Source organism: Mycteria americana, chromosome 21, assembly GCF_035582795.1.
Source record: "Mycteria americana isolate JAX WOST 10 ecotype Jacksonville Zoo and Gardens chromosome 21, USCA_MyAme_1.0, whole genome shotgun sequence".
NCBI classification, from domain to species: domain Eukaryota; kingdom Metazoa; phylum Chordata; class Aves; order Ciconiiformes; family Ciconiidae; genus Mycteria; species Mycteria americana.
Window position 1 is genome coordinate 826,206 of NC_134385.1, and position 20,219 is coordinate 846,424.

Consider the following 20,219-nt stretch of genomic DNA (forward strand, 5'->3'; position numbering starts at 1 on the left):
CCCGGCGGGCCCCACGGGCCGCCGCCCCCTCTCGCCGCGCCCGTGCGCGGGTCATTGCGGCCGCGCTGCATCCGCGGCCTGGCCCCGCGCTGGGGAGGCCCCGGGGAGCCCCGCGGGCACGGCGGGCCGGGGCGGGCGGCCGGGGGGGGCCGGGAGGGCCCGGGGGGGGGGGGCCGGGGCGGCGGGGCCGGGCCACGCCACGCGTTGCCTTGGCGACCGGGGGCACGCGTGGTTGTCAGGGCAACCTGACGCGCCTGCGCAGCCGGAAGACTGACCAGCGGATGTGCGTCATGCTGCTGACCCCCACGCCGGAAGTGCTTCTGCCGCCGCTTCCTGCCCAGTGCGGCGCGTGTGGCGGAGCGGCCTCTCGGTTCTCCCCGGTCCGGCCGTGAGCTGCCCCGCCCCGCGCAGGGGGCTCGCTCGGCAGGATGGTGAAGCCACGCTACAAGGGCCGCAGCACCATCAACCCCTCCCGCGCCAGCACCAATCCCGGTACGTGTGGGGCCGCGGGCCGCGCCGGACCGTTTCGGACCGGACCGGGCCGGGCCGGGCCTGACGCTGTGTTGTCTCCGCAGATCGCGTGGGGGGCGCGGGAGGAAACAACATGCGGGACCGAGCCACCATCCGGCGCCTCAACATGTACCGGCAGAAGGAGCGGAGGTGAGCGCGGCTCGGCCCGCGGGAGGCGGCGGGGGACCGGCCTGGCCTCACCACCGCCGCCGCCGTTACCGGTGCCGCGGGGCGCGGGTGGCTCCGTGCGCCCTCCCGGGCGGAGGCGCTGGGTGGTTTCCCGTCGGGCACGGCAGTGAGCGGGCGCCGGTCAGTGCGCTGGCGCGGCCGGGACCGGGGCCGGGCCGTGCCCTGCGGGACGGACCGCGGCCCTGCGGCGCAGGGAGCGCGTTTGTCGGCGCAGACCGGCAGCGGGGGCTCAGGCGCCAGGGCGTTGGGCCCGTGTGGCCGAGGGAGCGGCGCCGAGGGCGGCTGTCCTTCCTCCGGCGGCAGAACGCCTCTGTCCGGGCGTGGCTGTGCCGCTTCGCGTGGTCTGCGACGCCGTGAGGCGGGCAGCCCTCCCGTGGGCTTCCGACAGCCCGCGACGTGCCCTGGGAACGCAGCTGGGAAACTGGTGGCACGGAGCAGCTGATGTGATCTCACTGGAACGTCATGAACCCCAAAACGCCCAGAATTCCTTCATTTCCAACAACGGCATAACTCGAAAGTTCACCTCAAAACGCCTGAAGAGCCTGACTTCCTCACGGCTCCTTTGCTGAGAGACACCCCTTCGCCCCGCTTGAGAACCGCTGGCTGTGGAGCAGCTCCCGCCTCGTAAACATCTGCGTCTGCCACGTTGTAGATGCCGCGGGCATTTCTGAGAATCCTGGTTCAGATTAGCTGTTTCGTTTTGTTTTGCCAGATTTCGCTTTGTTTTGAGAGCAGACTGGGAAATATGTATTTTTAAAAATTACTAAATTTAAGCCAGGTCTCAACTTGGAAATTATCTTATGATGAGTGTTTCTGCACCAGCAGATGGGTAGACGGGTAGGGCTGATTAAAAGTTTCCACCTGAGCCCAGGAGCGAAGAAGGCGATGTTCACTAGGAAATTGTACTTTGGTGCTTTTTGCACCCCAATAAGCCATTCCTGGTTTGACATAAGCAGCCTTCACGAAGGGTCTGGTCAAGCTGGAGTGAGACTTAGGAGCGTGCGCTGGTTGACATCACTTCTTCTGCTCCGGTGTTTGAGTTAATTGGCCTTTATGGGCAGTACCGTCTCTGGTAACAATCTCGGGGGCACCAGTTCTAGATGAAGGGTCTCTCTGGATTTTGTGGGTGTACTTCTGGTCTGGTGAACAAAAGTGCTAGAGGGGCGGGTGTGTGCTGCCCTTGCGTATTTACACGTGTTCTTATTTTTTGTGTAGAAACAAACATGGTAAAGTGATTAAGCCTCTGCAGTATCAGTCAACGGTGGCACCAGGCACAGTTGCAAGAGTGGAACCAAATATTAAATGGTTTGGTGAGTTTTGGGTTTGGTTTTTTTTTTCAACTTTCAGGCTCAGCAAGCTTAAAAACTGTTGAACTTTGTGTGTTTGGAGGGTGCTTATTTCAGAGTTGTCTCAGTGCTGTGTGGGACAGATGCTGGTAATGAAGGTGAAGGACTGTAGGCACGGGTATGGGCTCACACGTTGCATGCGCCTGTACTTTGGGCGTTTGCTTTCCACGCGCTCCTCTCGAGTGTGGTTATTCTGTCTCCTTCAGTCATTTTCTGGGGTTTGCCTGTGTGTATGTATGTTGTAGCCTATGTACGTTAAGTGTTTTAGGGATACTTTTAACATTTTCTTTAAATGACGGGCAAGAAAGGGATTGGCTTGCTTATGCTAATTTGGGGTTTGTCTCAAGTAAATTCCTCTGGTTTTTGTCACTGGTATTTTTGGCTCCAGATGGAGTATTAATATTTTGTTAGTGTACCCGGCGTCTCTGAAGCAGTTAAGATGAGGAATGGTCAGGTGCAATATTTATTTCGACATGCAGGAAATACTCGCGTGATCAAGCAATCATCCCTACAGAAGTTTCAAGAAGAGATGGAAACCGTCATGAAAGATCCTTACAGAGTGGTCATGAAGCAAAGAAAGTTGCCGATGTCCCTTTTCTACGATCGGATTAAACCGCACGTGAGTATCATTCATCCGTACAGGGTGACGGCTGGGTTATGGCCACAGGGGTGTCATGAGTGTTATTTATCTGTGGGCGATGGTGCTGCCTCTGTTCAGCCTGGTGAAATGTTGTGTTCTAGAAGCATTGGGAGGGGCAGTTGGAGTGGATGACTTGGGGAAGGATGTTTTTGAGAGCCTATCACTGTGGCTGTTGAATGTGAAGGCAAAGAAACGGTGTATTACTTCCCCATAGTTTGTGAGAAGCTCTATTATTTATTAGAAATTCTCGTTTTCTGATAGGAAACTTACCCTAAAACATCCTAGGTTGGCGTGCCAGCTTAGAATGAGTGTGGCAGCTTGCCGCCTTATGTTCTAATGCTTCTAATAGCTCGTGTGACAGAGGGACCTTTTTTGAGGATGCTTCACACTGCACACACTCTCGGGTGATGAATTTGAACTCAAATATGTGCTTGTTACCTTGAATCAGAAATTCTTGTGCATGCAGCCTTCATTTCTAGTACATCAAGTTTTAGTTATTACCAGGTTTCTTTCATGATGCCTGAAATGTTATTTTGAACTCTTGCTAGCTATTTTTTTCATATGGAAACTTTCCAGGTTTATGTCATAAAAATGTTACCTAAGTTAAGGGAAAAGTTACAAGAAACTAAAATGTGCATTACAAAAACAAATTACTTCTTTCAGCAATGAATTTTATGCTGTTCCAAGAAAAGTTGGCATTCATTACAGGCTTTAAAAATCTAGAATTTTGATGGTAATTATGCCTGACAAAACTCTGTGAATTTGGCGAGATTTGTGTACTTGTTAGAAAAATAAGAAATGATCAAAGATAGCAGCGAAATTTTCATCATTGTAGCTTTAATTACATTGGACATCATTTATGGTGAAGGAACTGAAGCATAGTTCTTTGGCAAGTGCAGTGTGGTTTGTTGCTTATTAAATATCCACTCATGTTTCTCAAAGATTAAGCCAGAGAACTCAAACATTGTTAGGAAAGTGCCTGTAACTCGTCACAGGTTGTAGAGTTGCATTGAACTAAGGTCTTGTACACTGTGTGTCATGAGAGTGAAAAAAACAGTGTTTGTGGGTTTTTTAACAGCCTGTTTTTCCTTAGACCTCCAGAGTTCACATTCTTGACACAGAAACATTTGAATCAACATTTGGCCCCAAATCACAGAGAAAAAGACCAAATCTTTCGGCAAGTGATGTGCAGTCTCTGGTGGAGAATGCTGAAGCCTCATCAGAATCTTATGATCAGGGCAAGGACCGAGACCTGGTGATGGAAGACACTGGTGTAAGGTAGATAGAAAGGAGAAATTATTTGTTGTTTCCGTTTCTGAAAGGCCAGCTTTATTTTTAAAGAAGTATCTAGTATGTCCATCAATGCTGTTACTGTATGAGGAGTAAGGAAAGTGAAATTAGCTGAATTTGGGATATTTAATCCTGGTTTGTCCCTATGTATTTAATCAAACTGCTGCATCCGTGGAACCCTTCTGTCTTTATTCATAATTCATTTTCTGTTACATGTCAGAATATCTCCAAACTCATGGTTTGGGTTAGACAGGGAACTGACCAGTGGGCAGATAGGAATCTTTGAATGAGTGTGTGTTTGTAGGATCTTTCTGCGGATGGGTAGATTGAAGGCAGAGGATGGGGAGTGGGGCTAAATCCCAGCTGTCTGTTACTTGGGCCACATCTCCTCTTCTGTCTGTAAATGGCTAAATGGCTTTAGAGAAGACAACCCTGTAACCCTGTTATTGTGGTTGCTGATGTCTCTGGTAATCCACTTCCAGGGATGAAGCACAAGAGGAAATATATAAGAAAGGACAGTCCAAACGAATCTGGGGTGAGCTCTACAAGGTAAGCAACACTTATAATTTCCAGCAGAGTCATGTCTGTTGGCCTTTGTGAAGTCAGGTGCTTCAGCACAGCGTTGGAAATCCTATACAGCAATAATCGGAAAAGCTCTGAAAACCATTTATTGCTCTGTTTGGGAAGCTTCGATACAATTGAATTTGCTGTAAAGTTTCTTAGAAACATTAAGACAGTGACTTTCTTCATGCAGAGATGTCCTGTCGTTCCCTTGCCTGCTTTCCTGTCAGCCTGGTTGTACTGACTGACTTGAAACCATACACCCTTTTTCAGGTACTGATACAGTACCTAAATGGGAACAGGAAAAGCCAGCTGTAGAAGAGAGCAGAGATTCATTTTCAAATCTCTGCCTGACCGAGCTTGATTCCTGAGCTCTTGTCCCACTGGAACAATCACCCTTAAAATATATGATCTTGAGATGGACTGCCAGAGCGAGGGTATTAGCTTCTCTTAGTTTCCTGGGGCTTCACCACAAATGAACCGGTCAGAGGCCCCTAAGTTTCTTTAGGCTAAAAACATCTGGCACGTTGATAGGGTCATCTTTGGAGGGCTCTGACCCTCAGTTCCCTGGGAGTCACCTTGACTGCTAGAGGAATGGAGACTGAGAATGAGTTAGGGTTGTAAGAGCAGTTTGTGCACTCTCAGTGACTGTTAGGTGTGAAATTGCTTGACTTTTTGCTCTGAATTTCCAAGTGTAGCTTAAAACCTTTTCATTTAGATCTAAAAGCTCTGGGAACGATCGAGCAAAACAGATTTCAGTAAGACGCTGCCAAAAATGCAGGAAATAGCTGTGAAACAAATTCACTTGGCTTGAAGCAAGTTACAAAATGACAGCTCCCTGCTGTAGATGCTTAGTGGACTAACAGCAGGTTCCTACTTGGTTGTGTGTTTCATATTGATCCAGAAAACATACTTTCTATCCTGATCCTTTATGAAATGGCAGAATTGAATTGCTGCAGAAAGGATGGTGAACATTGGTTTTGTCTGCTGAAGCAATTAATTTTCCTGTTTGGGCACAGTGTTTTCTTTCCCAAGTGCTACAAGCATCTTCCTGGTGCCTAAGAACAGGTAGAAGCTATTCAGCTGTCCAGCCTGAATGTGGGGGGGAGTTAGGGGAAGAGAGAGTGGAGGATCAATGGGTATTAGTCTGAGCTTTACTAGTCTATGGGGAAGTAACAGTTGTTCGTGAAGGATATAAGGTTTTTAAATTAATGATGTAGTTTAGAAAACCACTAGTTTTCATTTTGGAAGTACAGACATCTTTCTTTCTGTAAAATCCTTTCCTTCTGTGTGACTTTTTTTCAGGTGATAGACTCATCAGATGTTGTTGTTCAAGTTCTTGATGCCAGGGACCCCATGGGTACTCGCTCCCCTCATGTGGAATCTTATCTTAAAAAGGAGAAACACTGGAAACATCTCATTTTTGTCCTGAACAAATGTGATCTTGTTCCTACCTGGGCTACTGTAAGCACAGTCCTGCCTGTTATTCCTTGGACCTTCTTTGTCCCTTTTGTAGCCTCTGCTTTAATTCTGTTGCCAGTCCTCATGCCGGTCTCAAAGGGTGTAATGTAACTGGGTCAGTGGGAACTCTCTGCTTGCCTGCTATAAAAGTAACAATTACAATGTAAATCTGTCCAAGTTTGGCTGAGTTGAGCAACATTCACCAGCCACAAATTCTCTACTTCCTCTGTCTGGATTTAACAGTTCAGCTGATGTCTCCAGAGTATGCTAAATGTTAGTCCGCTTAAGATCCATAGCCACCACAGCTGGTTTACTTTATGTTGTTAAACTAATTAGTTTTAGCTAGCAGTGAAGGCGTTTTTGGGAAATTGTTTGTCTTTTATAAAAACAATACTCAGTCCTTTTAGCTATTGGGTTGGTGAAATGCTTCAAAGGTTCTTACATAGCAATTTTCATAGACAGTTGCATTTCTGACCCAAGTGAAGATGCTGTGTACTTCTGCTCATAAGCAGATTGTTTCACCACCTCCGCAGCACAGGATCCCTAACCGAGTAATGTTTTCCTCTTTAGAAGCGCTGGGTTGCTGTCCTTTCCCAGGAGTATCCAACGCTTGCTTTTCATGCCAGCCTCACAAACCCTTTTGGCAAAGGTGCTTTCATACAGCTTTTAAGGCAGTTTGGAAAGGTACAGAACAATTTTGGGGATTTGTGGTGGTGTTTGGGAAGGTGGGGGTGTTTAGTGTGGAGTCTTCTGTTTTGTTAGTGTTTGGGGTTCACTACACTTTCCTATGGGCATTCTGTCAGCAAACGACTCCATCAATAAAGCTCCCTTCTTTGGAGAGAAAATGGAAAATGTTCCTTCAAATATGTTCAAAATGTTTGTCAGACTGAGGAGATCCAGAAGGAGTGGGTTTGACCTGGCCTAGGTTTCCTGTAGACAAGAGTATCCCGTTGACACTCCTGGGTCTCATTTGAATGTGTAGAAGAAAGGAACATATTTCACACCTGGTTGTCCTGCATAGATGCATATTCTATTAAGATATTCTCCTTTTAAGTGTCTTCATTTTTCCAAGAAGGGCACCTTCTGTTGCCTTTAGATTAGTTACTGTCTTGTCAAGCCATGTCTATATTCTGTCCCCAGCTGCTGTTTGTATTTGCTTGGTTTCTCAACCTAAACAGTTTCTAAATAAGGCGTTCACAAGTAATTTTAGAGCAACAAGGAATGCAAGGGGTTCGCATCTTCCTTTTGAAGTAGCAAATATTTTCTTCAGTGCTTGGAGTTCTTGGGTGGCAAGTTGGTTGTACCCTTATACATTTCTCCCGATAGAAAAGAGCTGATCTCATCTTTTCATCTGGTGCTTTGGAGTCCCCTTTGCTTTCCAATATAGTGAGAACAGTAGCTGCTCACATGTTCAGAACTGTAGTAGTAATTCTGTCTTTCTCTATGAGGTGTTAAAAAGATGTGTTATTTCTTAACAGTTACACTCTGACAAGAAACAGATCAGCGTGGGTTTCATTGGTTATCCGAATGTTGGCAAAAGCTCAGTGATCAATACATTACGGTCTAAGAAGGTCTGCAATGTGGCCCCTATTGCAGGTGAAACAAAGGTAGGAAGAGATCCCTACATTAAAGATAAAAATGTATTATGTAAGTGCATTGTCAAAGGCAGAGTTCATGTAAAATTAGCTCAATGACATTTTCAAGTCTAGCACTTGAACTGTACAGGCTCTGTGACCCAGAGTCTGAGGAGTGGCTGATCGACAGGCATTGCTGTGAAGCACCGCTACTGGAAGCATTCCTGAGTTCCCACTCTACCTGCACTGTAGTGCTGTGATCTGAATGCTCAGCTGCCCTGACTCAGTGTCTGTGCTTTCCCGAATCAAATTATTTGGTATATTTGTGCTGTCAGGCTCTGTTAGTGCTGGTTTTCTAATTCTGTTCGTCAAGAATGTGAGAGTAAACAAGAAGACAAAGTTACAGGAATCTTCTTTGGTAGTCTGTTCATTTTACTCCTAAATATCACTGAAGTTAAGGATCATGGAAGAGGAAAACCACAGAATATCGGAGTTTGTCATGATTGTAGTTTTCTCACCATGGTCCTGTGAGTTAGTAGTTTGATGCAAAACCTTAGGGATGGTGTTGGCTGATACAGAAGGACCAAGGTGCAATACATCTTGGCTAGCTAACGAAAATGCCAAGTTATATTCTGTTTCTGTGTGTTAATACCCAGTTCCTAAGATGACTCCTGTGTATTAGAACTGTGCATTTAAAAAGCAGAACAGAGGCTGTCTGTGGAAGGAGGTAACACGGGGAACTACTGGTCTCTTTCAGGTGTGGCAATACATTACCTTGATGCGGCGGATTTTTCTCATTGACTGCCCAGGTGTAGTTTATCCATCTGGAGACACAGAAACAGACATTGTGCTGAAGGGAGTGGTATGTATCTGCACTAAATGCTGGAAAATCTTTGCTGTTGTTAATGTGATGGGTTCAAAGAAATGAGTGCACACTTTCCAAAGGGTTGATGTTCTACCATTCATTTGCAGGTTCAAGTTGAAAAGATTAAGAGCCCTGAAGATCATATTAGTGCCGTGCTGGAAAGAGCCAAACCAGAATACATCAGAAAGACGTACAAAATTGATTCCTGGAAGGATGCAGAAGAGTTCCTTGAGAAACTTGCTTCTAGGACTGGAAAACTGCTAAAGGTGTGACAACTTTCTGCATTTGCAGGCTGGAAGAGCATGTGGTCTGTTACTGAACATGGGAAATAGGAATGTTTCTGTTGCTTACAGGAAATAGGTGCTGTGCCCTGCAAACATGGACATAAATTGTTACTGGGTTCTTTCAGGGTGGTGAGCCTGACATACAAACTGTGAGCAAGATGGTTCTCAATGACTGGCAGAGAGGCAGAATTCCATTCTTTGTGAAGCCACCGAATGCAGAAACACGTCCTCAGGTGAGAATGTGATGCTCGTGCCTCCTCTTCTCACATATTCAGTTTCCTAATGGTATTCACTGTTGTTTTTCCCAGAGTGCCATGTAACTTGGGTAGTGCACGTCTTGGGCTCTGCCCAAGTCTGGTGATTCAGGTGACACTCACTTGAATTTGGTGAGGACCAGGTAGCAGTGCTCTTCACAGAGATGTCTGAGCCACTTTACAATCGTCTGACTACCAGGAATGTCAGTAATAATGACATCATTAGCCTGTCATCTTGGGCTTTTCCCAAAGAGATAAAATGGAAATTGTTCTCAGAGATGACAGGACAGACTTTGTAGATAATATATCCATTACACTCTCTCTCTTGTAGCCTCCTGCACTGGAAGTAGCTATGACGTCAAGCCAAGATAATAATGAGGAGAAAATCTCTGAGTCTGTAGCATCAAGTGTGGAGCCAGCAGAAGAGAAGAATAATACAGACACTGAAATTAAGCAACTCATGTCACATGTTCGGCAGAACTTTGGGAGGATTAATGTGGCACCTCAGTTCTCAGAAGAAGACCTGGTTCCTGTAGATGTGCCAGGCTTTGATGAAACAGACAGTGATTCTTCTGGAGAGGAGGAGCAGGAAGAGGAGAAAGAGGAAAATGAGCAACATCAAGATGCAGTAGAGGAGGAATCTCAGTTGGCTGCACCAGGTGTCAGGGAGAGCTCTAAGGCAGTTCTTAAGGCTTTGGAGGAGAAGATTGCAAAATACAAAAAATTTCTGGATAAAGCCAAAGCCAAGAGATTCTCAGCAATAAGGTATCTGAATCTGTTCAGCAACTCAAATATTTCGCAGGGGGGAAAAGGGTTAATGTGGTTCTGCTGTAGTTTCACTCCATTCATGACTTGCTTGACTGGTTCCTTGGTGTTGCCATGTACAAGGTGCCACAGCTTATCTAGTTTACCCAAAAATATTTGAACTTTGGCTAAGCAGCAGTTTGTTTTTGAAAGATTATCCCAAGAAGTCCCATTTACCAGCATCACTAAAAATGTTCTCACTTTTGGAAAGCTGCCTCTTAAGCTATGGATTAGAGATCTCTTGGTATTCTGGGTAGCAATATTACATCTCTCCTTGGTGTTGGGTTCTTTCTTGAGCAATACCAAGGCTAATGTTCTACCTGGATGTGCCAGCTGGGTCTCCATGCATGTACAAGACTATCCTAGCTCATACATTAGGCCCAGTTTTAGCAAAGCTCATCCACCAACTTTGTGAGGGCTAAGATTCCAAAATTGTTATATTTTGTTCCTTTGTGCAGTGCGCAAGCCCAGTAACTCCAGAGACAAGATTACTGTAATATGTTTTCAGGTGCAAAGTCTGTGGCTTTGCTGCTGCCAGGCTACTGGGATCTATTGGAGACTGATCACTTCTCGGAGATGGTTACGTTTGGTGTTACGACATTCTTTTATTGCTTATTTTATCTTTTGTAGAATCCCTAAGCAGCTGAGTGAAAAGGTGTTTGCAAAATCCATGCAGAAGTCTGAAGAACCCAAAGAAACTGAAGACAGAGGTAAAACAAGATTAGTAGATGTTCTTAATCTACATTTGGAAATCCCATAAGCAAGAGAAGAGAGGGAGTTAGGGGGAGAAGTGTTCGTTAGCTCCTGATTGCAGGTCCTTTATCCCCTAAAGCTATTTAAATATTTCCATAGCTAACCTAAGGGCTGCCTGATGACCTTGCTGCAGCCTTTCTGTAGAACACCTGTCTGGACAGTAAGATGTGTCCTTCTGCTAGTGAATGAGGGTAAAGCGGAGACAAATGTTGTATTTCCAAAAGAACGGGGCTATGGGCAGATTGCAGTCTGAGCAACTTCGTTCCACATGGTGTAATATTACACAGAAGGGAGTGGAAGGGTTTTATGACATTATAAAAGCACAGAGCTACTTCAGGCTATAGGTTTTACTGTTGTGAGTTCAAGAGTCTGTGGCTTCAGTTTCCATCCTAAGTTTGATTAAAGGCAAAATCACATGGGAGAACCCTATTCTGACAAGACTATGAAATTCTTCTGGACTTGCATGGGGCTTTGAGCAATCTGCTTCTCAAGAGCAGTTTTCATAGTAACAGCGAGTGATCCTCTGGTAAGAAACATGCGTGTTGTTTTGGTAGAAGCTATTAAAATACAACCAAAAGAATGCTTTGCTGAAGTAGATGGGATGGTGTCCCAGTCTTAAGTTCTGCAAACAGATGGGTGTTTTGGAAGATGCCCGAGTATGTGATCTCTGCTGTTTGCAGGCAGCACAGAGAAAAGAAAAAGGAAAGCAGATGATGATGATGATGATGACGACGACCATTCGGGTAAACAGCCTTGCAAGAAACTTACATCCAAAGAAGTAAGTGTGATTTCTTGTAGTAAAACAAATGAGCAGAGTAAGAGAGCTGGCTGTTTTTATACATAAATTGCTCATTATCACTTAAGAGGTTCGAGACTGGGCACTAGTAGGAAGGGGAGAGTGCAGGGACTGTAGCTGAGGTAGGGGGAATGTGAAGACAGGGTGGCTTGCTGCTGACGTGAGATGTGACAGCTGAGCATGGACCCATAAAAGGTTCCAGCAGGTAACCATGACAGAAAGAGTGTTAAGGGGAGAATCCTTTGTGGATAACTGTTCTGCTTTCAGTGTTGGCTTGCCCGCTGATGCTGTTAGAGAGCAGGGGTCTAAATGCTGGGAGATGGCAGAATTTGGAACTAGATGGGCAGTACTATTCTGTCTTCAAAGAAAGCTGCTGCTGCTATTTTCTGTTCATGTTAGTCAAGTCTAAACAATTCTTCTAGAATTACTTAAATACCAAGTGAAATTGTCTGTAGGACTTTGAAAGTGATTTGTAAGCAAACTTGTACAGCAAGGGCTTCTTGGAACGTTGCTGTGGACTGTTAGGACTGTCAGAGGGGAACGGAAGCCTGAGTTCTGTTTATGAATGTTCTGTCACGTCTTCTGTTAAAGACCTCTTACGTGACTATGCACATCAGGTTGCTTCTTGTATCTTGTTTACTACTTTTGTAAAGATCAAAGGGTATCTTCCTCCGTAACATTCTAAGAGCATGGGTGGGTCGATTCCATATAGATGTCCATATATTCACATCAGTAATGTTTTATTTGAAATTATTTATTTTACTTAAGGCATGTGGAATGCAAAGTGAACAATATTTGAAAGAATGCAAACAAATTCAGGCTATGGATACTGTGGATTTGCTAATGTGTTTTGTGTGTATTTACAGAGAAGACGAGCTGAGAGGCAGCAGCGGTCCAAGAAAGTCGGAGTCCGGTATTATGAAACTCACAACGTGAAAAATAAGAATAAGAACAAGAAAAAAATTGGCTTGGAGGGACAAAGATCAAAGCACAAAAAATACAAACATAAGCAATAACTGCTTATTCTATTAAATTTTACATAAAACAGCTCTAGTATGCGGTGGCTTTTTTTAATATAAAACTTGTAGTTCCCATTCAAAGCCTAGTTTGACTTGTCTGTCTTGTTCCCAGGAGTAGCATCTCACTCTTTGTTTCTGCATCATCTGAAAGTTCTTTATGCAGTTGGGAGATCATGGTATTTCCACATCAGCATCTAAGGCCAGTAAACACTGCATTGGTAAAACATATCCTGAAGTGTTACTCAGTGGTGGTGGGCTTGTTTTGTGGTGGTTTTTTTTTTTTTTTTTTCTGGAAACTAGCTTTATGGAGTTTTTCATATGACTACAGTGAATTATCTTTCCCATGTCTGCTTGCGATGTATAACCAGCTAGTTACACAGGTACCTCAAGTACCTTCATTTGCTTCCACTGAGAAGTGATGCTGCAGTGGTATTATACCCCTTTGTTTCATTAGAAATAACCACGTAGAGAGCTTAGGTGTTGCTCATCTAGGTTACTATTAACAGTTCTGAGAAGGGATTTTGATGTACAATTAACACCAACTTGCACGTGCTCAAGGAAATACCCTCCAAACACCTGTCCGAGAACTACCTGCAATTTGATTCTTCCTGAATGGGACTTGTATTTATTGTAGACACTTCGTATATTGTTTCTGAATTTTCTACAACATTTTCAAAGTAATAATACAGAGGTGCTTGCATATAAAAACATTTATTAGTTTATTGCTTTGAAGGTCATCTAGCATATTGCCAAGAGGCAAGTCCCAGACAGGTTCACTGTTCGAGGAGATGAATGCTGAGGTGGCATTGAAAGACGGTGCAGTAATTAATGAAGCTCTTGAATTTCAAATCTTCAAGAGGAAAAAGAAAGAAATAATACAATTACGCTGCCTTCAGTTACCGGTAAGTGAAAATTCAAGATTGTTTTATGAAGACAAATCCTTGTCACTAATTGCCAACTTCTTGCTCCGACAGCTTTTCTGAGCACTGCCTGGAGGACAACAAAAAAAATCTACTTGTTTGGTGCAGTGATGCTTTCAAGTTGGGCCTGAAAAACAAATGAGACAGTAAGTCAAATTAGATTCAACCTAAAAAATAAACCCACATTGCTGTAAAGTGATAAATTGTCTGTTAGATATTCAAAGCAAGGAGCTGAGGGATGCTGCAATACTTCAAGAGAAGCAGGCCAGGGTTTTTTTCCCTAGCTATTCCATTCCTTACTACATGTTTTATAAATTAGCTTCTCATTCTTGGCATACACACTTGTTGCATTCTGAGAAGAAGAGAGCTGGCCTTGGTTCCGTACAACGAAAAACTCATTTTATAATGTAAAGCATTGAAGAGGAAATTAAATAAAAGCTGTTGAAACAGTGGTCTGAATTCTGATTTCAGGCTGGACTATGTTAGCTAAATTAAATATTTGGCACTCTAGCATTTGGAACACAAACTCTGATTCTGGGACAGAAGTAGCTGGGAACAGCAAGTTTTTCAGTTCCTGAGACAACTTGACACCCAATTAGTAGACTGATCGGAGAGCTACCCATGCTTAGGGAGCATCTAGTGCATGAAGCTTCCAGGACCCTTAGGTTGTCTTCTTCCTAGAGCTGCCACCAAAATGAACTACAACAGTGGTACATGCACAGGTGTTAGAATACTTGTACTTCAAGGAAGAAACATGGATTCAGTGGCAGCGCGTATTGGATCTAAGAGTTATTCCATTTTGTGCCCTAAAACACTTCAAGATGGCCTGAAGACATTAGTGGTTTAGAAAGGAGAAACTGTAGGAACAGTGAAGATAAGGAAAGCAGCTCAGTGTAAAGGAAATGTTTTTAGCTGTAGCCAGAAACATTTAACATTGTTTATAGTAACATTTTTTTCTTTGCTCAAAAGATGTGGGATTTTTTCCTTTCAAAAGCAGAGTAATGAGCAGAAGCTCTGTTTTCACCAAAGCAGCATGCACAAAATCACTCCTGTAATTATGCAGTCCCTACTGCATAAGTACACAATTGTTCTTTTTAGGTAATATTTCATGTTAAGTGGTGTGTCTTGTTATCAGGCAGTCAACTTTAATGGCCAACAGCAAAGAAATTTGCCTTCTCTAGATTTTCTGTTTTGTAGTCGAGAAGGGGTGCTAACTGCGATAACCTTACGATCAAGTTGTGCAGAAATAGATTCCTGGGGTATCAGTCAAGTTTGAAGCCTCTGCCTTTGGGGTTCAGCTGCATGCATCTGCTCTTCTCCAGCTGACTGTAACACTTTATCATTTTCTGAACAAATTCTGATCTCTCCCTGGCAAATGTGTGTATGACTATAATTGAATTCATCTGACCTGTTTGCATCATGGGGTTTACTAGTGATGAACAATTACTGCCTGAGCAAGGAAGTAGAGAATGCAAAATGCTATTTTCCCATTTCACTGAGAATTTAAAGAAAGTGGAACATTAATACAAATGCATCATAAATGTAACACTTTGAAAACTGTAAGGAGAAAATTATTTGTCTATCTAATTACAAAACGAGGAGTTTTACCATTACTGTTTGGAATTGTGGGGTTTTTTACTAACCTTCAGCTGTTGATTCATTCGTTTCAGGAACTGAACCTCTTCAGTGTGTTTCTTCTCTTCTGTCTGTCGCCTTTCATTTTCACGTCTTTCAATAGCTTCACATTTAGCTTTCTGTTCACTCACTTGTCTTTCCAGCTCCCGCTTTTCCTCTTCCAGCTCTGCAATCTTGGAAGAGAGTACAGATCTCAAGTTTTGTTGGTTAATAATAAATTTTCAGTTAAGATGGGACAAAGTGGTATGTTGTACAGTCTTTAAAGTGTTGCAGATATAATAGCAGGTAATTATGAAGTGCAATTAAGCCCTAGGAAAACAGTAAGACAAGTATTTTGGTGATCTTTACTGCCATCCAGTGGAAACCAAAATAGTTTCATAAAAAATTTTGTGTAATATCCTCACGCTGTATCAAGTGCAGGAAACTACATTATGGGGTTAACAGCCCAACTTACTCTTTTTTCCATGTCAGATTTGCCTTGCTCAGCTTGTAGTGCCTTCCGCATGCCAAATGCAACACTGCTCTCGTACAGTGTCTGATAAGCAGCGATTGTCATTTGGATTTCATCCCTGACTCGAAGCAGCAACAGTCCTCGCTCTGCACAGTTAATTGTAGTTTCACGGATCAGTTCATCTTTAAAGAAAGGGTACAACAGTCTAGTTAGAGTAGCTGCTGTACCTTTATCTGCGACTGCTGGGTACACACAGGGTCCAGAGCTTGTTGTCTTTTACCTGTTCTCTGCACCACAAACTGGAGATAGTCACAATTTTGTTCTTTTTGTTACGTTACAGCTATAGCATCAAGTGCTAGCAAATAGAAGCAGCGTGGTGGTATGGTGGTACAGAACCTATGGTAACAACAGTGATACTGCTCCACTAAAGCTGTAACAGCAAACACCTCAGAACTTGTAATGATTTTTTGCAGTTATCGGGAAGCTTCCAGAAGAGTCAAGAGCCTCCAGAGAATTGTCATTTGTTTGAGCACAATCTCTTACAGCTGGAAGACCAACACCACGTCATCAGAGTGTGTAAGAGTGCTTAACAGTTACACAGTGTTTTAAGTTTTTAAATTAACTGTTGGGGTTAAGTACAACTAAGAGAATTTTAAGCTTCTTTGCACCTTTTACTGTTATGCGTGTGTAAGCATACCTGTACAACGCGGCTTCTGAGTGTACGCTGTACACGAGACGCTGTAAACAAGACGCTGTACAATGCTCTGTATAAAAGCTGACAGGGGAGGCGGGTGTGAGGGCACGCCAGCCCCCAGCGCTGCAGGCCGACAGGGAAGGCAAGTGCGGCGCGGCTGCTGGAAGAGCAACGCTTGCCCCGCGCAGCCTCCCCTGCCGGCACCCCTCAGCGCTGCCCGGCGGGGACCGAGGCTGCGTCCAGCCTTCTGGGCGGAGGAGCGCTGAGCGGGACGGGGATCTGGGGGCCGCAGCCCGGCGGGGTGAGGGTGTGGGTGAGGAGCCACGCTTTGTGCGCCTGCCGCTGTGGGCACTGACCGAAGCACTGCGAGTAGAGCTCCCTGCGCACGGGGCAGATGCCGGTCTCCCGCGCCTGCCTCTGCTGCAGCCGCAGGTCCAGCTGCTCCTGCAGCTGGATGACCTCCAGGCGGGTGCCGGGCGCGCTGGACACCTCCTGCACCCACCGCTGGTTCTCCTCCTCCCACTCCCTGCCGGGAAAAGCACCCGCCGTTACGGGAGGGGGGAGGGCCGCGGGCCCGGCCGGGCGCTGCCAGGCGCGGGTGGGCCCGGCCCCGCTTACCGCGGCGGCAGGATGGCGTTGAGGATCTCCTGCGGCTGCTTGGCGGACGGGGCGGCGGCCGCCGGCCGGGACGGCGGCGGGACGGGCCCCGTCGGGGCGGGCGGCGGCAGCGTCGCCTTCAGCGGGCGGGCCTGCGGAGAGAGCAGAGCGCGGTAGGTGCGGGCGGGGCGCGGCCCGCGGGCGCCCCGGCCCGCCCGGCGCCGCTCACCCCGGGGGAGCGCTTCTCCGTGCGGCGGCTGACGAGCACCGGCGGGTTGTACCGCAGCAGCGAGTCCGGCGGCGGGATCATGGCGGCGGCGCCCGTTGTCGCCATGGCGACGGCGGCGGCCGCCGTGCGGAGGGCGCGTGCGCGGAGCCGGCGCGCCCTCGCGCAGGCGCAGAGGCGCCCTCGCGCGGCGCCGGCCGCCTGCGCGGCGGCGCGTCCCCGGCGGAAGCGCTTCCGGGTGGCGGCGCGCGGGCCGGAAGCGGCGCGCACTTCCCTTTGTGGCGGCCGGCGGCGCCATGGAGGCGGCGGCCGAGCGGCGGCGGGAGCGGCGGCGGCGGGAGGTGGCGGTGAAGGCCGAGAAGCGGAGCCCCCGGCGCTCGGCCTCCCGCTCGGCGCGGGGCAGCCAGTCGCCGCCGGCCGAGGAGCGGCGGGGCCCGGCCGGGCCGCGCCAGGGCAGCCGCGGCAGGAGCAGCAGGTAGGGCCGCCCGGCGGCTGCGGGCCCCGCGCTGCGCCCGGCCCGGCCGCGGCCCCGCTGGCTCACCCCTCCTCTCGCTGTTTTCAAGATCGCCCAAGAGGAAGAGCAAGTCCGGGCGGAGGAGCCGGTCCCCGCGCGGCAGGAGGAGCCGCAGCCCGCACCACGCCGCCGTGAAGGTGAAGCAGGTAAATCGCGCTGTCGGTAGCCGCGAGGCCCGGCCCTGCCCGCCGAGGCCTTAGCGGGGCCTTGCGCGCTGCCTGGCTCCCCCGCCGCGGCTGCTCCGGCGAGACTCGGCCGTGCCAGGTACGAAAAACGCCTTCTCAGCTGGCAGCTCGTCCCCCCGGTCCTTCTCGCCTGTCGCCGAAGGGAAGGGACGGGACGGGACGGGAGCCTGTGGGCAGTTCCGTAGCTCGCGCTGCCCACCTCGGGCTTTGCCGTACGCGACCGGGTGTTTGCGCGTGTTGAGAACCCAGCCTTTGGCACTTAGCTGTCCCTGCAAGCTCCTTCATGGGCCCAGAGCAGACGGTGCATCGCCCTCTTTCTTGATCTTGCTTTGTTCTGTGCAAATTGTAGGAATCTAAATAGCTTGGCAAGGAAATAAGTGTCTCTCGCTCTGGTAGATCTGCGCACAACACGTCCAAGTACGCGTTTTCCATGGGTAGGATTGTGATTTTCTTAAAAGCCGAGGTAGATTCACTGCTCTTTCGTTCTAAGTCTGAGTACGCCTCTGTATTACAGTCACTGTAAGCGATTCTTCATTACAGGAGCGAGATGATTATTGTCGTAGAGGAAACGAGGAGCGAAAGCAGAGATACCCATCAGAACAAGAACACAGGAGAGAGAGAAGTGGTGACAGAGATAGACACAGAGACCACTCAGACAGAAGGAAGAATCCGAACGAAAGGCCTGGAGTCCGAGGCCATGAGCGAGAGCGGGATGTTCAGAACATCCGTGAGCAGCAAGCAGAGAGGGAGTTTTATAACGAGAGAAGACGAGAGCATCGACAAAATAACGAAGGCACTGGCGTTGACCAGAATCCAGAACTCGGGCAATCTGATAACAAACCTAAAGAAAAAGCTTCTGTAAACAAAGAGAAGCCAAGCTTTGAACTGTCTGGTGCGCTTCTGGAGGATACCAACACTTTCCGAGGTGTTGTGATTAAGTACAGCGAGCCCCCCGAAGCTCGGATTCCGAAGAAGCGATGGCGCCTCTATCCTTTCAAAAATGATGAGTTTCTCCCAGTCATGTACATTCACAGGCAGAGCGCTTATCTTCTGGGCAGGCACCGCAGAATCGCAGATATTCCAATTGACCATCCCTCCTGCTCAAAGCAGCATGCTGTGTTTCAGTACCGGTAAGTATTGCTCTGCCTGCTGGTGAAACAGGATTATTCAGGAACTTCTGAAGGAAAAAAAACCCAAACAAACAAACCCCGGATACGCGCAGTTGAGAGGTACGAGTTTGCTGTAAGTACGTTAGAGAGAGATGGAATTTATGTTTGACTGCCGCATATCATCCTAGCAGTAATCAAAAATATCTGTAATTCCTCTCACTTAACCGCAAGCAGCCTTTTAGTAAGATAAATAACACAGCAGGGTTAAACACAGAACTGCTTGTGTATCTGAATTGGAATAAACCGGCAGGTGTAATTGGCAGTAAAGGCATTTCAAGGAGAGGTTTGTTTCATTTGGTCTTTCACAACAAAGTCTGCTGATCTCCTCTGAAGCAGCAGGGGTGGCCTGCTGCTGAAGACAAAGATGCTCTCTTAGGGAACAGCCATCTGTTCTGTGGTAGGAATTGCGTATTACATCATCACAAGTTTTACAAAGTGATGCAGTCTGTCGGAATCTGCTCAGTCTCACGCAGTTTCTCATTGCTCTCCTCAGAGTTGTTCAGATCTCTGCAAGTACAGATACGTATTAACTGCACTGGGGCTCAGGTGTTGGAAAACTCGTCTGCTGTTGGGGTATGTTTTCTGTCTCTCGCTGTTGTGATTGAAACGGTGTCTTTTGTTTTGCTAGGCTTGTGGAGTACACTCGTGCTGATGGGACCGTTGGCCGCAGAGTAAGGCCCTACATCATCGACCTGGGCTCTGGGAACGGCACTTTTCTCAATAACCAGCGGATTGAACCTCAGCGTTACTATGAACTGAAGGAAAAGGATGTACTGAAGTTTGGGTTCAGTAGCAGGGAATATGTTCTTCTCCATGAGTCTTCAGATAAATCTGAGGCCAACACAAAGGACGATGATGATGAGGAGGAGAAGGAGGAAGAGTCTGACAGTTAACAGATGAGGAGGAAATTAGGGGGGGCAGGGGAGAGAAATTCTTTGCAGTTGAACGTGCATTGGGATGTAAACATCGGAGCATCGCAGCACTGATGCCTCGTATTGCCTTAAAGTCCTTTTTCTGTTGCTGATCTGTTCTCGTAGTTGATTTTGGGGGACTTCACTGGTTATTCATCTTTGATAGTTCGGCATATCAGGAAATACAGCTTTTTTTTTTTTTTTTTCTTTTTTCTTTTTTCCCCCCAACAAGCAAAAGAGCACCTGAATGTGAATGCTCTGATGCCAGAAGTACGCAACAAGTGTTGAAAGACTGTCCTCTTCTAGGAAACGATGTGAAACGCGCTGGCATATTTACAATTACTTTTATTAACTGTTTTGTCATAGCCCTTTGAAATTGCTACTTAAGGGAAATGTTAGTTAGAAAGTAACCCGATGCATTTTGTAACGCGTCTTGTTTGGTAGGGTTTGCCAAATTCCTTTGCCTGTTAGAGTTCTAGACAGGAGAATTTACCCGGCTCGCTGCTAAAAAGGCAGAAATGTTGCCAAGCCCCTCTTGTGTTTGTAGGCTTTGGGTAGGTAGTTTGCCTTG

The 20,219-nt window shown here is 46.9% G+C and overlaps 3 protein-coding genes across 3 annotated transcripts; 2 read left to right on the forward strand and 1 right to left on the reverse strand.

Annotated features, from left to right (window-relative positions):
* Positions 1 to 297: 297 nt before the first annotated feature.
* Positions 298 to 12,374, forward strand: GNL2 (G protein nucleolar 2). The gene is made up of 16 exons (XM_075522285.1): positions 298 to 492; positions 576 to 660; positions 1,915 to 2,009; positions 2,525 to 2,664; positions 3,779 to 3,963; positions 4,458 to 4,524; positions 5,842 to 6,000; positions 6,568 to 6,681; positions 7,476 to 7,604; positions 8,329 to 8,433; positions 8,544 to 8,702; positions 8,846 to 8,953; positions 9,306 to 9,739; positions 10,409 to 10,488; positions 11,212 to 11,309; positions 12,194 to 12,374. The coding sequence occupies exons 1-16, from the start codon at positions 429 to 431 to the stop codon at positions 12,341 to 12,343; spliced, it is 2,172 nt and encodes a 723-aa protein (XP_075378400.1). The 5' UTR covers positions 298 to 428; the 3' UTR covers positions 12,344 to 12,374.
* Positions 12,375 to 12,796: 422 nt separating this feature from the next.
* On the reverse strand, positions 12,797 to 16,972 carry DNALI1 (dynein axonemal light intermediate chain 1). The gene is made up of 6 exons (XM_075522286.1): positions 16,873 to 16,972; positions 16,665 to 16,795; positions 16,403 to 16,572; positions 15,356 to 15,534; positions 14,910 to 15,074; positions 12,797 to 13,393 (listed from the first exon to the last, which is right to left on the reverse strand). Exons 1-6 carry the CDS (start codon positions 16,951 to 16,953, stop codon positions 13,358 to 13,360), a joined length of 762 nt encoding a protein of 253 aa, XP_075378401.1. The 5' UTR covers positions 16,954 to 16,972; the 3' UTR covers positions 12,797 to 13,357.
* A 133-nt stretch (positions 16,973 to 17,105) lies between these two features.
* Positions 17,106 to 19,761, forward strand: SNIP1 (Smad nuclear interacting protein 1). The gene is made up of 4 exons (XM_075522321.1): positions 17,106 to 17,344; positions 17,433 to 17,529; positions 18,109 to 18,698; positions 19,366 to 19,761. Exons 1-4 carry the CDS (start codon positions 17,166 to 17,168, stop codon positions 19,628 to 19,630), a joined length of 1,131 nt encoding a protein of 376 aa, XP_075378436.1. The 5' UTR covers positions 17,106 to 17,165; the 3' UTR covers positions 19,631 to 19,761.
* Positions 19,762 to 20,219: the final 458 nt, after the last annotated feature.